The sequence below is a fragment of the Pseudomyrmex gracilis genome, unplaced genomic scaffold (assembly GCF_002006095.1).
Source record: "Pseudomyrmex gracilis isolate BER0280 unplaced genomic scaffold, ASM200609v1 scaffold_10, whole genome shotgun sequence".
NCBI classification, from domain to species: domain Eukaryota; kingdom Metazoa; phylum Arthropoda; class Insecta; order Hymenoptera; family Formicidae; genus Pseudomyrmex; species Pseudomyrmex gracilis.
In genome coordinates, this window is record NW_018020594.1 from 1,160,766 (window position 1) to 1,176,284 (window position 15,519).

Consider the following 15,519-nt stretch of genomic DNA (forward strand, 5'->3'; position numbering starts at 1 on the left):
CTTTATTCACTTAACGACTTAATTATTTCTATTTGCATTTCAAATATACAGTCTTATATCTGACATGACTCGCATGTATGTACAATAATTTTCTCAAAACATCATCACGTAACAACTGCACACGCATTCGCGCCCTTAAATACAATTTTCTCATCTTTTCGAACGAGACGCTCGCATAGGATTTGCATTTTTATCACGCGCGAAGCCTTCATTAAGGCTTTACGTACGCAATCATATTTGTCACAATCATATTCTAACCGATTCTGATTTTCTTGATCCAGTAGAAAAACACTACGTGTATTCACACATATTTCAACGTATTCTTCGTTAAGTATCGAAAAGCACTCCGTCGAGAAGCTTTTTGAGTAAAAGTTCGCAAACAACTGAATTAAGTGTACATATTGTCGAGCAGTTTTATTTCTCATTTAAAATGTGTGTTTATATATATAACAAAGTGAACCTAAGTTTCTGGATGACGGAGAATGCAAAAACGCGCGACATTGACAACTCGTAATATTATAGCAACTGCGTTAACAATGCTTTAGTTCCACTAATTTACTCAATATAAGCATTTAAATATATTCTCTTATTTAAACTATATATATATATATATCTTTGTAACTATTTTTAAGTGTGTCGCCGTGTCTCTCCCAGCACCTTTACGAATACTTTCTATATTTCACAGGCATCTGTGTGTGGAACTACTTTCGGATTTTTCTTTTTCTCTGGAATTCAATGTTCGTCGTCTATATTGTAACCGAAACAAAGGTAATGCTACATTTTCTACGCACTCCAAAAACCATTCAAGTGCGCAATATATTCCCTACGATGCAGCGTATAACGAGCACTGAAAAGTTTATCAGATATTCTATGTAATCTATATATATATCTATATAATACACACACGCTCGCATTAATATTATATATATATATTTATATAAGTCAAAGAAAACGCGAGAAGAACTTTATTACAACGTCATATATAAAAGCTCCCACGCGCAAATTTATATAATACTTGTGCCTGAAGTTCTTTTTTTTTTTTTAGTAACGATTTCTTTTTTTTTTATTAATAGTTTTCTTACATCGCAATTGACAAGTATATTGTTGTATCTTTAAAGTATGGACGTAAGAGAGAGAGAAAGAGAGAAGAGAGAGTGAAAAATGTGTTATTAATTCTTTTTTATGGATAGTGGTTTAGTATGTATGCATGTATACCAAGTAGAATTTTAAAATGTATACTCAGAAAATCGTCATTGATAATGAGTTTGATTGACATTGTTACGTTAAAAAATTAGACGTAATACCAATAGAAAAAAAGAAAAAAAAGTAAACATTGGCAAGGTGTTGTTACTAAAAGAGAATGTGTGCTTAAATTAATAATTGCTCTATGATAAACATTCTAATAAGTTAACATCGTGTAAGTGTGTGTGTTATCTCGTTCTCTAAACTATCACAGATGATTGGGCAAATATTCTCTAATAATTAATCTTTGGGGAAAAAATCTACTAGACTGACTACAAGCTGTGTGTTAGGATTTTTGACGCGTTGATCTGAGAATTTTAACAAGAGATGAACGATTTTCCACGTACTACTGTAAGCAAGTTGCAGAAGCGTCTTATGTTAAAAAAAAACCAAGTTGTGTGAATATCTTAATGAGAAAGCCACATTTTTCGAATTGTTCCGCGACAAAACAGATATCTGTCCCGCACCGGGTCTCTTACAATGCAATTTTTGCTTACGTGTCGAATTGAAGCCGTTTTGTGTTGTCAGCAAGGATGCAAACTCGTGTAGCAACAAGTTCTTAACTACTACTCGCGCTCTTAAGCCGCAGCCTACTTCAAGCAAGCTGATTGCCGAATACTGCAACAGAGTGTAGACACTCTCGTTCGTTTAGAAACATCTAAAAATACTACTTTTATATAAAAAGATTTTTGTGTGAAGGGTTTTGTTCCTCTTCTGTAATTCAAGTATAATCAATATACTTAAAAATTATGTACAATTTCTCCGCCTTTGTTTTATATCTAATTTGTGGTGCACAATTCGCTTAGAGTTACGCAGATTCATACCGTTTGTCAACCGTTTACATCATAATCGATTGGTTTTGTTTGTTCGAGAAAATTCTGTCATACTGCAGACATTTTGTTTTGTTTATAAGAACCGTGTCTGTAGCGCGACACGTTTAAGAAAAGCGAGAATAATAGTTTGTTACATTTCTTCGGATAAATATATTGATTTGTAACAGTACAGGTTTAAATATATTGCGTAGCGTCGGTTTGGAAGTTGTCTTGTAAGAAAATGTTTCGGCATAACATTGGAGGGAATCAAAGGCATTTAATTGTAAATTCAGCGATTAAACGCGGGCATTTTATCGTACGTTAACGTTCTTCGGATTCTTTTTTTTTTTTTTTTTTAACAAAAAAATCCCGAACAAATCTGAATAATCGAATGTGCGTGAAGTGCGCATTATCTTTTAATGATGAAATAAAGGACAGGAAGCGAGAAACGCGCGGCCGAATATGGGGATTGGATTTATCATTAATCTGCTTTGTCCGGATTTGCTATTTTGTAATCGCGTCAATTACGCACGATATATTGTTTCAGCAATATTCCCAAATTTAATTGCATTTATGGAGATATTATTTCGCACTTATCGCGATTGCGAAATAACGGCGGGCTTTTGTGTATCCACTTTTATGTGTTACTTCCGCATTAGCGTCTGATCTCTCTCCGGCCCCGTCAATATAAATTTCACAATTGTCCGACTCGAGCACTGTGAAACTCACACGTCTTTATTTTATATATAATTACTTTATTTTTATATATAATTATAATTTATTTTATATAATTATAGTATCTTATATATAAGGCTATGTTCAACATGTTAAAACTAATTAAGCTTATCTTCTGTTTGCTTATGGTAGTATCGGTCTCATTATGTTTATACGACTTACGAAATATTTAGGCGATGAGTTAGGCCCACTTTGTTAAATTTGGAAAATTGATAAACGGACTCGCTGAAAAAACGCATTGATTATGCTTTGCATCGTGAAAAGTGTAGGAATCCGTTGACATACAACTTAGATTTAGCGAACATGTTTGTAGTAGATTTCCGTTTCCGTGATGACGAACCAGCCGACGTGCGAATTGCGTAGGTGTAGGTCGAGAGCTTGGTCGCTTCGACAATTTGCCGAGCACTATGACTTCTTCAGTTGACCAAAATCGGAGCTCTTTGGTGAATACAGGCCCAACTTCAACGTCAGTTCTTTCGGCTTTCTGCTATTATTTCTAACTGGAAAAGGACTGAAGTGCGCCTTAGGACTGGGAGTCGTGTCCGCGTTCTCGTTATCTTTGTCCGCACTTTCAAGATGTCCGAGTGTTAATGTCGACTTCTTGTAACAGTTCGACCCCTTGCTTGTCAGGTCTCCGTACTTTCCGACACTCATTTTGCTCGGGGATTCTGGCTGTGAAGCGACCGGTCTTGTCGTTTCTTCCACTAGATTCGGCGAGAGCTTCGGAGTGTAATGATTCGGACTTGAAGGGTAATATTGGTCTCTGTATTGGCGACTGGGTGACAGCACGTTGTAGTCGCGATGCCTCGTCGGCAGATACGAGCCAATATCCGGTTCCGATTCCATGACAAGATGCGGCAACGTGCCCAAGGATTTGTCGTAGTCCGTGCTTCTGACGAGAGAGTATTCTTTTGGGGACAAACCGCTGTACTTGTGACGCAAAATATCCGACTTGTCGCTGGTATATTCTCCGATATCGAGGCATTTCTCCTCTTTGCCGATATATTTGGTCGGCGTGACTACTTTATTGTTAGCTTTGCCGTAGTAAGAACTTCCTACGGTCAAGGATACCGGCGACTTGTTATCCTGAACAGCCGCGTATTCGCCGCTGATCGGTCCCGGAGAATCGTTGTCGTATCTCACGCGAAACTCGAGAGATTCCTTCGACAATATCGAACCCTTGAGATGCCGATCGTACGGATCAAGCGACAGTCTCGGCTTCGAATCCGTGTACTCGAATGTGGAATCGCTTGGTTTATCGTACGCTGCGTAAAGATTGTCACGCGGTGATCTGCTCGGAAACTCAAAGCTCTTGTAAGGATCGTAAGAGCTCTTCAACGGCGCGACGTCGAACGGGCTTGTCTTCGGCGCGTATCTTCCCGCGGACGACACATCCGAATAAGCTGAAGTGTCGGTAATGTACGAAATAGGGGACAATCGTTTCGGCGGTACTTCGATCGACGCGTCCGGCAGCACTTGCGCGGACGAGATCTTGTCGAGTTTCTCCAGCTCCCTGTAAATATCTATATCGCTCCTGGGCGACATGCTCTGCTCGTACTTCAGCGTCGCGAATGGGAATTTTTCGGACTGAATCGCAGCTTCTTGCGTGGAATCCAAATCGCTCCTGGTCTCGATCGAGTCGTTGGACGATTTGTAGGAAAATACGTTCGTCGAAATACTGGTGAGATCTAAACCCTCCGTCTCGCTTATGTTCTGACTGGACGAACCTTTCTCCAGATTAATCACGTTCGGCGGCGATTCTTCCTCGTAGTTTGCCAAAAGTTTAGAGAGTTCCTCGTTTATCTTATGATCTATTAACGCCTCCCGAGTGTCCAGATAGTCGGGCGATATGATCTCGTCTACGTCCAGCTCATCGATTTGTTCGGTATCGTCGATGAGAGAGAGTTTCGTCAGCTCTTCGTTGATTTTCGCGTCCAACTCCGACACACTGGTAGCGGTCATGTTATCAAAATCTTTTAAATTTATCCGAGCGAGTTCCTCATTTATTTCGTGCTCGTTCAGTCCCATTTTCTCGAGAATCGGACTGAATATCTTCGAGATTTCCTCGTTTATCGGACTGATAGTGATCTCTTTGGATATCTCTTCCAAATCTGGCAAACGTTTCTTCGCCTGACAAGCCAGGATCTTGTGCAGTATGGCCGAGTTCTCTTGAATGATTTTCGACGCTCTGTCGCTACTTCTGCGTCCGTTGTCCCCCTTCTTTCGAGGTTTTACTTTGGTCCACACACCGACCTTCGATTCTCTACCGTCGTCTTCCGTGTCGTTGTCGTTTTTGTTGCAGGTTATGGTCTTCAGTATGCTGTTGTCGTCGATGTTGATTTTCGGATGCACTATGTAGGATTTTCTACTCTCGTTCGTTATGCTTATGTTCGGGATTTCTAAACGTTGCTTTGAGAAACTGCTCGCCGAATTGCTGAAGGTATCCTGTCGCCGCGCTTCCAAGTTTTTCATATCTTCCCAAATGTCGCTCGATTTCTTCGTTAGCATGGTAGTGTCGGGCGATCCGTCACTGAACGCCTTTGCTTCCAGATGCTTCATATCTTCCAGAATATCGCTGGATCGCTTTTTCGCCATAGTCGCGCTGAATTCATCGATCGATGCCGAGGACTTCAAATCGGTGTATCTACTCTCCAGGCTGCTCGAACTTCTCTCAGTCAATTTCGATCGATCTCTGCGTCTGTAATTGTAATTCAGATAATGCTTGTCGAGCTTCTCGTGCGGCAATTGAGGCACCACGTCTTTCTCCGACAACGGATCGTCTGAATTGTCATCGAGAAAATCGGCGCGGTTACAGTATGACTCGGCGCCGATCGATTCGTAAGAACTCAAATCAGCTTTGTTCTTCTCCCTCGGTGTGTAACTCGCATTCAGTTCCGTACTCAGCCCTTTGAATTGTGGTCTGGCAAACACATCGCTTCTCTCGACTCGGTCGGAGACCTTAGTCTCGATTGATTTTGGCGAGGGATCAAGATTCGCTTGATAACCTGAGAACTTTACCGAATCCTTCAAGCTGATCGATTTCTGATCGGGTGACGTTTCGGCGCTTTCGCTGCTTCTACGTTTGCTTACGCTGTACGGCGACGGCGTCTTCTGATTGGGATTCGTGATAGGATAAAACGGCGAGGTCGCGGAGCTCAGATCGATCGGCGATTCTGACACGTTGTCCTGACCTCGTTTCCCGTAGTTTGAAGTATACCTAATAGAGTTGGCACTTATTGGCGACTGCAGATCGGAACTGAACGACCTCTCGGAAGACTTAACTTTGCTCGGACTGCACGAGTCGCTGGAACTGCTGATCACCAACTTCGGACTTGTATCGGATTTGTTTTTCAGCGAATCCGTGCTGATCGGAGTCGACGGGCTTGATTTCTCATACGTTGATGTTCTCTTTGTGATCGGTCTCGAAATATCGTGGGTGATATCCGAACTTGCAGAATGGAGAACGAGAGTTTTGGAATCCGAGCTGACGGACGAGCTGGCCGATTTGTCGATCGCGAAATCGCGAGAATCCGATTTATTTGGCGTTCTCGGGCTCGCAGTCAAACTGGAAGGTTTCGAGTCGGGACCCATCGTTTCTCCAGAACTGAACGACTTCGCGCTGTCCGGAGATTTCGGACTCTTTTTCAGATCGGAACACGATTTTGTTTGTATCGTCGGTTGTTGGTCGCTGAAAACATCTGTTTTTAAATTTGGTTCAGAAGTCGCCAAATCTTTCGGATTTGCATATATTTCGTGCGAGAGTTTTGCTAATTTGTTATCCATTGTTATCGAGGAAATTGGAAGATGGCCTACAACGTATCTGTTGGAATAGAAAGATCGCGACTCGGTTGTGATATCCGCAGTTCTGTTACTCGTAACATCGGCGTCGCTTAAATTATCGTTCTTCGAATCTAAGTAGAGCTTGCTTGTAAATCTTAAAGAAGATTCGAAAAGCTTATCATCTGTATCTAAGGATGTGCTGAATTTATCGTAATTTCTATCTAAAGAGATGCTCGGCTGTTCTGTGGAACTATCGCGTGATATACTCGTAGTGCTTTCCATTATATTAATCTTAAGGCCTGTACTGTCTTTACCGTTAGTCTGAACGATTTCTTCTATTTCTTCCGTGCTTTTCAGTCGATCTGTTTTGTGCAGCAAAATATCATCTGTTTTTTCCTCAACAAGATCGGGTTTGAGATTCAAATAGTCGTAGCTATTCACATTTTTTGGCGAGAATCTCGTCGCGTCTTCGCTTGACGTATAATTGACAGGATCTTGCGGCATTAACTCCGTCGCCTTCGTCTGTGACCTCTCGAGCGAATAATCGCTTGCCGACAGCTCGTCGTTGTCGCGCGCGCTCGGTGTTTGAGAAATCGTCGTGTTATTGTCATCCTCCGCCGACAGTCTTCGTATCTGATCGGTGATGTTGGCGATCGAGATCTCAGTCAAGGATGAGGACTTGTCGCTTTGCTCGATTACGAGAATCGAATTCGTCTGTGACGGCTCCTTGATCGTTGTTGTCGGCTCGCTTTTATACGAGCGCGCAGGTGTGCTAGCCGAGGTCGACGAACCCTCGGCGTAAGCGTGCTTTTCATCGTCCATGACGTAAGAATCGGACGCTGACGTAAGTTCCTCGCTATCGACGTCGCTCAGACGATCCGGTTCGTCGCACAGCTCCGTCGACGTGCTGTCACTGTCGCTGTCAACTCGGTTAGGCGACGTCACAGATGTTGCCTCCGAAGGCGATTGCAAAAATGCTGAACCAAAGGCATCAGCGTCTGCAATATAAAATAAAAGATCACTCTGTATAAAACAAATTATTCAACAACAAATTCCGAAAGAAAGAAATGAATAACACAATTAAATTAGTGATCGGAGATGTGTCAATTTAGTATCACTACTGGTGAAAAAATTAATTAACAAATAGAAAAAGCGATAACTTGTAAACTTATATCTGTACGAAATTATATGTATTGAAGTTTTAATTCGCGGCAGAGGAAACGACTTGTCAAGAGAAAAGATTCGGAACTGGATGTTGACTCTATTTGCCACACCTGCGTCAATAGTCATACTTGTTGGTATCAAACGTGAAACAGGTGGTTGATGTACTTTTATCATGGGAGATTGTAGATATATTGACTACTGATAAACAGTGTTGCCACACTGAAAGTTACCGTCGGTAGATAGAAGATACCTTACTCTCTGCTGGTACGCTTGCCAGTTGCCGTATGTAGATTATTCAGTGTATATCACAAATTTAATAATTTTATTCTGTTTTTTTAATCATTTACATGTATAAACAACTATTTTTAAGTGAATCTCTCGTCGCATGTTGTGATATTTTTATATTTGTAAATTTTGGTAAAAACTATTTACATAAAAAATAAAAAACTAAAAATAGAGAAAAATAAAAATAATAAACTATTTAATCATTAAAAACGCGTATTTTATCATCGAGATACTTTACATTAGTTATATTTATCGAGCATTTTATTTGTATTCAAAATAGATTGCACTTTTCTTTTCGTTGTGCACAAGTTTTTGAGTTTACAAAAGAGAAACACAGAGAGATAATTTGCAAATATTGAAAAATTTCTATTTTAATAAAGAATTCTGAAGCATGAATTGCACTTACCACCAGCGTCGCCAGCTCTTTGCTTCGGCCTTTTTGCGTCTTTCCAGTGAAGCGTAACACCTTGCCTTTCCCTGCGATTTTGACCTCTTGGGCTGTGTAGAGTTGCTGGCCGTAATTTTGATGTGACAGTGACAGACGGCAAACTCAGTGGTCGATTTTTTCCACTTACAAGGGCATTTTTGCCCACTAACAGATGATTCATAGCTGTGGAAGTGGGTGGAGGTACCATGGTCTGTCTCGCGCACGCGGCTGCATCAGAATATAAGAAGTCGGTTAAAAAATAAAAAAGATTTCGAAAAAACATTCGTGTTTTATACAAAAAAACATTCTTGTTTTATACTTTTATACTTAAAAACTTTATTCCCGTTTCACAGTTTTTTATTGACGTACGTCAATCAAAATATGGCCATATAAGTTTTATTGGTTTATCAGAAAACAGTTCGAAGCGGCTACTTCGAACCGAGGCGAATCACGTATGGTTGGAAACCGCGTTTTTACGTGATAGGTCACAAGATCTCGAAAGGTCACGTTGTTATCGTGCACTTCCGCTCGGAACGAAATACGTGACGATAGCATCTAAAGTCGTAAGTGTGGACATAAGTTCGACGCGGTTCATTCATGAATATATGGACTAGATTATATAGCGGCGAGCAGAACGGCAAAGTGTTGCAATGTGCTCGGTAATATTGTCAAATCCCTACGCACGTGCCGAGGTTTGATTTTAAAGATGAGCAACGTTCGATTTTCCATATGACGTTACACAGTCGCTTTTCATTAATTTAGAATAATATTGAGGCTAGAAGGATTGGCGTAAGATCATTGTTGTAACATAATATGCATATTGCATTTATAATATGTGCGTTCCAGATCGAGTGATGTATAAATTTCATGGCAATTTATTCCTTCTACGTTCACTCACAAATTATGCACAAACGCAATGCATAATTAAACGTGTATTACATATTAAAACATATAAATGTCCGAACGCGTGTGATTTTTTGTAATTTTGAAAAGTAAATTGTTTATTTAATTTCTCTGAAAAAAATATAACAAAAAAAAGAAGAACATAACAAACAACGTACACACTTCAAATTTGCTTACTTAAAAACAAAAAAAAATTTCACTTTCTTCGTATTTCGAAAGAGATATCTTTCTTATTCAATATTTACACTACTCTATTATGCAAAATTATGCAAAAACCGCTTTTCTTCCTACTCATTTGCCATTACCGGAGAGTATTATGTGTGCTTGCCGCTGTCGTTCTCGTAGTTTTGCATATTGCTGTTTCAGCGTGGTAATATCCAGAGCAAGGCGTTCCCGATCGCTGCTAGGTGCCATTGCTTGTAACGCTCCTATTGTTGATGGTATGCGATCTGAAAATTCATCATTTCTTTCAACAAGCGTCAATACGCGCTCGATGTCTTAATACCAGTACAGTACCTATAGGTAATCTCTTTCTTATTTTTCCCGCGCGCGTCAATTGTAAATAATTAATCATCTTGATTTATCCCGCTGGATAACTCTCTAACCAGATATTAAAAACCTTTTTTCGTTTTCGCGTTTTATCACTGTCTTTTGCAATATATCAAGTAATCACTCACGGAATTATTTTTCTCATCAAACGCAAACAACAATCACCTTTCTTTATACGTTGAGCCATGTTGAACATAGCAGCCGCCACCGCTAATCTCTCATCCTCCTCCGTTTCGCTGTCGTCGTCGTCGCTCAGTTTTCGCGCCCATGGGGTGATATTATATCGATGTTTTTCTCTCAAACTCGTCACACCGTGTAACGGTCCCATGCTTACAATGTTCTGTCGGAATAATTGATAAATGAATTATGTATCAACGTGAATAATATAACAGAAAATAATAGCTAATACGTTAATGGGAGTAATGTAACTTGTACAAAGACAAGACATGTCTCTAATTATCGCAATTATCCTGTTGGATTGCGTTATCAAACCCAAATATGAATTATAGCACTCAACCTTTATGAGATTGTTTGTGTCGGTGAATTCTAGCATCTCTCGCGTAAGCACTCCCATTATGCTGTAAAACTCGTCCGCCGACGTTACGGTCATTATGCGACTGGAAACACAATTAATTATTCCAGTTACTCGTGGCATATAAAATAAATTGAAGAAAAACACACAGTCTCTCGTTGAGTTTCTCTCCAGTTACGCGTAATTACGATAAATAAACTTAATTGAAATTTTTTGTTTCACACTCACTCCGAGAGACCTTCCCAGATGGCAAGTGCCGTTCTAAGGAGCACTTCGTCACCTTCGAGAAATATCAGATCCCAAACACGAAGAACCGCTTCCTGCGGCAAGCAGTGACAGAAAAGCGTGAGGAACCATTGCATAGTGAACACATTCGTGAGCGGGGGTTCGTAACTGCTTCCTGAAAGAGCGAGGCAAATATCATCTGCCGTAATAATCGGAATAAATGAGATGAGGAACAATGAGATCAAATTTAATTAAATTATAGTCGAAGAGATTATCGGTATTTTGCAGTAAATTAGCTCTTCGTGCTTTAACGAGTTTTAATTAGATGCGACGTTTCTATAAACGGAATCAAGAGCTCCAATCTGAGCTGCTCCACACATTTTTCAAAAAATTCCAGTTCTAAAATATTTATGTGAGGAAAAATTAAATATTTTTTTATTTGAAAACAAAAGTGTTCCATTATAATTTTTTGAAAAGAAGAATAAAGTGTTTTTACATCTCAAACTTAGTGGACATTTGTTCACACTTACGCGCACTTTAATTTTCGAAAATAACACACACAATCTTCTTGTTGTCGCGCGACTCCTGTATTTCTAGCGCCTCTCATCTCTCGTTTTTGTTTTGGCAATTCAACTCACCCGTCGCTTTATCCTTTGCGTCACTCTGAAGCGCCTCGAGATGCTTGGACAACTTTGGCAGCCTCGAGCGTAGAAGATCCCGAAACACCGCCATATCCACGGAGAGACCTCGCAGATTATCAGCAAAATAGCCTTCTGGTAAAACACCTTCTATTAGATATATCATCACTTTCACAGCCGAGGACTCCGCGCGATCCATCACTTGCAGAACGAGAGCAGCCAGAACGTTTAAGCCCTGGCAATAACCCACGGATTTGTTCCAACGAGCGAAACCGAGCAGGACACGACGTAGCACCGCTTGATTGTCCCGGCCAGCAGCACCGCAGAACAGGCTGCAGCCAGTTCTGTGCAAGTCCTGCAAATCGTATAATAATATTTTCTTTACATCAACGAACAAACCGAAATTGACATTTCGAGTCTTATCGAACGAACGAGTTTTATTGGCGTTAACCGGAAAAATTAACGCAATTGTTTTTTTTTTTTTTTTTTTACATAAAATTCATTTTCTCGCCATATTTTCCATTTTTATATATGTGTGTACATATCTCAAGTTTCTTTTCTAAATGGAATCGCGCGAATAAATAAGAGAACAATCTACTATTACATATGTCATTAAAGTGCTAAAAATAAACCGACGAAAGAGGAACGAGAAACTGTGAATGTCACTCTTCGGGAAAATTCCCCGTTATAATGCAATCTATGTAGGTGGGTTTAAATTGCGGGAGCAACCGATAAGGATGATTACTCGTCATTACAATGACGAACGATCCGGGGGCTTAATTGAACATTAATAATAATTAATGTTACTATTTTTAAATACGTACGAAGCTGATAAAATCGTATCTTATAAAATAAGTATTTTAAAATAAGTGTCAGATTGCTATTTCCAGAAAGACAACTCGTTTTAATTGCGCACGATATTTGCATTGATCTAGATTAAACGCAGCAACTAATTTTTCGCTTCCTTTACTTTATTCCGTTTAATTAAGTCATTTATTATTATGCAGTACGGAGTTATGTTTGTCAACTCGACGTTTTCGTGTTAAGAATAGCAAAGAGCGCTTCGAAATAAATGCGCCGCTGTCTCGGCAAATACGCTTCTTGGCGTTGCATGTTTAGAGATGTCTCTTGAAATTAAACAGGTCGCCTTTCACTTTGCAGATAGCGTAACGAACGAGTGCGTATTGTTGAAAATAATATCAAAGAAAAAGACCGACGTAGATTTTTGTTAAATTTCTCCGAACAATCGAAGTTATGTGGAAAAATGAAAGAAAAACAAGAAAAGATAATAAAAGCGCTGTCAAAAAAAAAAAAAAAAAAAAATGCAGAGCTTGACGATGACATCTGTTAAAACATTGCGTAGGAGAGAACTTTCATGCACCCCAACAGATGTAATTATTTGCAAAGTTTTGAAGCTAAAGCAAACTGTCTGACTGTACGTATCTAGACACTACCGTAGGCACCTACTTTCACGATTTGTATGCCAAGTTCTTCATCATCAGGATTACTCCATTCGTTAAAACAGACCTTCTCAGCCTGCTTCCAATCTACGCCGCGTTGTTCCAGATGACGTTCCGCTAACGTCAACCATAACTGTAGGAAAACATCAATTGTTGGTTTACGTTTATTTTAATGACAAATTTGTTGAAGTTTTGAGAACGAGGGAGAGAGATAGATTGATAGTTATAATTATTTACTCTGCTCTCTCCTAGATCTACTCGAAACACTCACCCTTTTCCGAAACTCTGGTGGTATCCCTCCTTGTAGTCTCGCAACCATTTTCATTGCGTCTAACCATTGTATAAAACCACTTTCACCCGGTTGCGGAGTCAAACTAAACCTCATTTTTGTATCTTCGACTGAAATTTAAAAAAAAGTTTATGAAATATCTCTATCTCATCTCTATTAGAATAGTTTTACTGCATGTATTTACAATGACACATAACGTCTTCGTTACTGATCCCTTTTACACGTTACCGATATAATTTGCACAGTAAATGCTTTACGTTGTCGCACACACAAAGCGAAAACACTTGCATATGTATTTAACTCAAATAAGTACTTAAAAAACACTTAGTATTTGGCTCAAACAAACTCGACACACACGTGCACTAATGTTCGACTTGAATCAATAATTTGAGAACGATTTTTTATTTATCTATTTATTTTTTGTCATAGTTAAAAAACATTAAAGTCATTCTTCTTCGGTCGTATACGAACGACTGACGCGATTGCAAAGCTTGATCGCGCTTGCCATTTAGTAGAAGGGTCGTTGCATGATCGTTTCCATGACAACCCTTGCAAAGGAATTGCCAGGATAATTGAGTAGAAATAATCGCTCGGAGGTAAATATATTCTCGGAGTAATCAGTTTTACCATACCGCGGTCACATAAGCAAAAGTGACACGTGCTCTGTGAGACGTGTATTGACGATATCCAATATTACACGAACGAATCAATGCAACAAGAGATCGCGATGGAATTCTATTAATGACTGAACAAACCACCGGCCAGCTATATATTTGCTATATATGCTTGCGCATCGGCGCGCAAATTTGATATAATTTCCACTTCTCTCATAACAAATTTTGTATATTTGTCTATCGAATATTTTGCTAAGAGGTTTAAATTGCCACGTGTGCGTAACGCGCGCGCGCGCGTTATGGTTTTTTTTGTTTTGTTTTTATTTGCCATATTGGAAAATTGCGCAAAGTAACAAAACAAAATATTTGCTGCCAGAGAAAATAAACAGAAAGCTCTTCTACATTGTACAACAATTTCCCCGGACAGATATTCTCTACTGAAATTGATTCGAATGTACGCTCGTTACAATTCATGCTAACTCAACTCCGAGTGTCTTACAAATGACACATAAGAACATAGTTACATCGTCGTAAATTTTATTGCTATGATAGAACGGCATAGAGATGCAATGCTGTCTGTTGTAATGCAAACAGATTAAACGTGCCATGCCGCTAAATTTTATACGTGCTTCAACGTTGACAAACAACACAGAACGTTTAAATTTTAATCGAGTTAATATTTAATACGAGTTGGATGCATCATGAAAATTTTAACGGCGAATGCTGCGGGTTCGCGTAACTTAATTCAATAGTTTGCACATGAATAGAGATTTAAAACTAGAATTTGCTGTTATTTTTGCGCACACTTGTGCGTAAATTTTTAGATTTTGTGACAGACTTAAATAAGTAATTTAATGTTTTCCAATTCTTCAATTGATCTACAACATGAATTTATAAAGTTCTAATTAAAGTAATAAAATAATAAAGTAAGGGATAATAATATATTAAAATATTCAACTTGTATTTTGAAAGTTTCAACTACATTAAATTAAATTCTCTCTCATTAGGTGATACAAAATATTGCCATCTTCTCATATTTTGTTTTTGAATTTTTTTACATGAAATTATCCTTTCGCTCACAAAGGAAAATTACGTGCAACGGCAACTAAAAAAAAGTAAGCTTCTCTTCTTCTTTCTTTTAGCTACTCTCTCTCTCTTCTATATTTTATTCTCTACTTAAAAACATCTTTGTGTGACCAAAAAAAAAAAAAAATACAAAATACTTTAAACTCGCGGTGCACTCAACGCACATCAGATTAATATTCAAAGAAATTAAATAAGGCCGATACAGGCAGTATATACCAGATGGAGGTGTATAAGAGATTAATATTATTCTATAGATATATAGAATATATATATATATATATATATATATATATATATATATATATATGTATGTTTTGCAGAAGCATTTGACAAAATGTAATTTGCAAATGTAGTTAGCTCTCGAGTAGCTTATAGGTACGTACATATAAGTGGTTTACTTAGAACTTTAAGTTGTACACATGCAACACACACACACACAAGCGGATAGTACAGCATGCGAGATGGATTTACAGAAATTTGTCGCTTCACCTTCCAGCTCTTCGTATCTCGAAGTAGAGCCGGTAGCACCGGACGCGAAATTTTTGAGGGAGTTGAAAAATCCGTTCATTCTCCAATTAGAAGCGCCACTCTCTCTTCTTCATCGTTTCACTTTCATCTCTTCTGCCTTTCGTTATATCGCGCACACGCTGCTCTCAACCGTTCTCGTGATTCATGATCGGCCGTCCCTCGGTTTATTCCCGCAATATTCTCTTTACACGCAACGGATTGCGACGTTCTCTTCGAATGAACCTTATTTTTATTATGACTCTGAAAAACC

General features: G+C 39.0%; 1 protein-coding gene across 9 annotated transcripts in view; it reads right to left on the reverse strand.

The window, feature by feature from the left end:
• LOC109862857 overlaps positions 1-15,519 on the reverse strand; it is a 27,323-nt gene continuing 11,804 nt past the window's right edge. For 6 of the 9 annotated variants that reach the window (XM_020443041.1, XM_020443031.1, XM_020443026.1 and 3 more), the window contains 9 exons: positions 13,024-13,151; positions 12,760-12,885; positions 11,293-11,647; positions 10,658-10,829; positions 10,415-10,514; positions 10,063-10,237; positions 9,654-9,797; positions 8,425-8,673; positions 1-7,567 (listed from right to left, as the gene is read on the reverse strand). In XM_020443041.1, coding sequence (XP_020298630.1) covers positions 3,195-7,567; positions 8,425-8,673; positions 9,654-9,797; positions 10,063-10,237; positions 10,415-10,514; positions 10,658-10,829; positions 11,293-11,647; positions 12,760-12,885; positions 13,024-13,151 — 5,822 coding nt within the window. In that variant the 3' untranslated portion in view covers positions 1-3,194. Of the gene's footprint in view, positions 7,568-8,424; positions 8,674-9,653; positions 9,798-10,062; positions 10,238-10,414; positions 10,515-10,657; positions 10,830-11,292; positions 11,648-12,759; positions 12,886-13,023; positions 13,152-13,225; positions 13,495-15,230; positions 15,510-15,519 lie in introns of those variants that run through there. The other 3 variants (XM_020443051.1, XM_020443048.1, XM_020443056.1) reach the window with 2 other exon arrangements.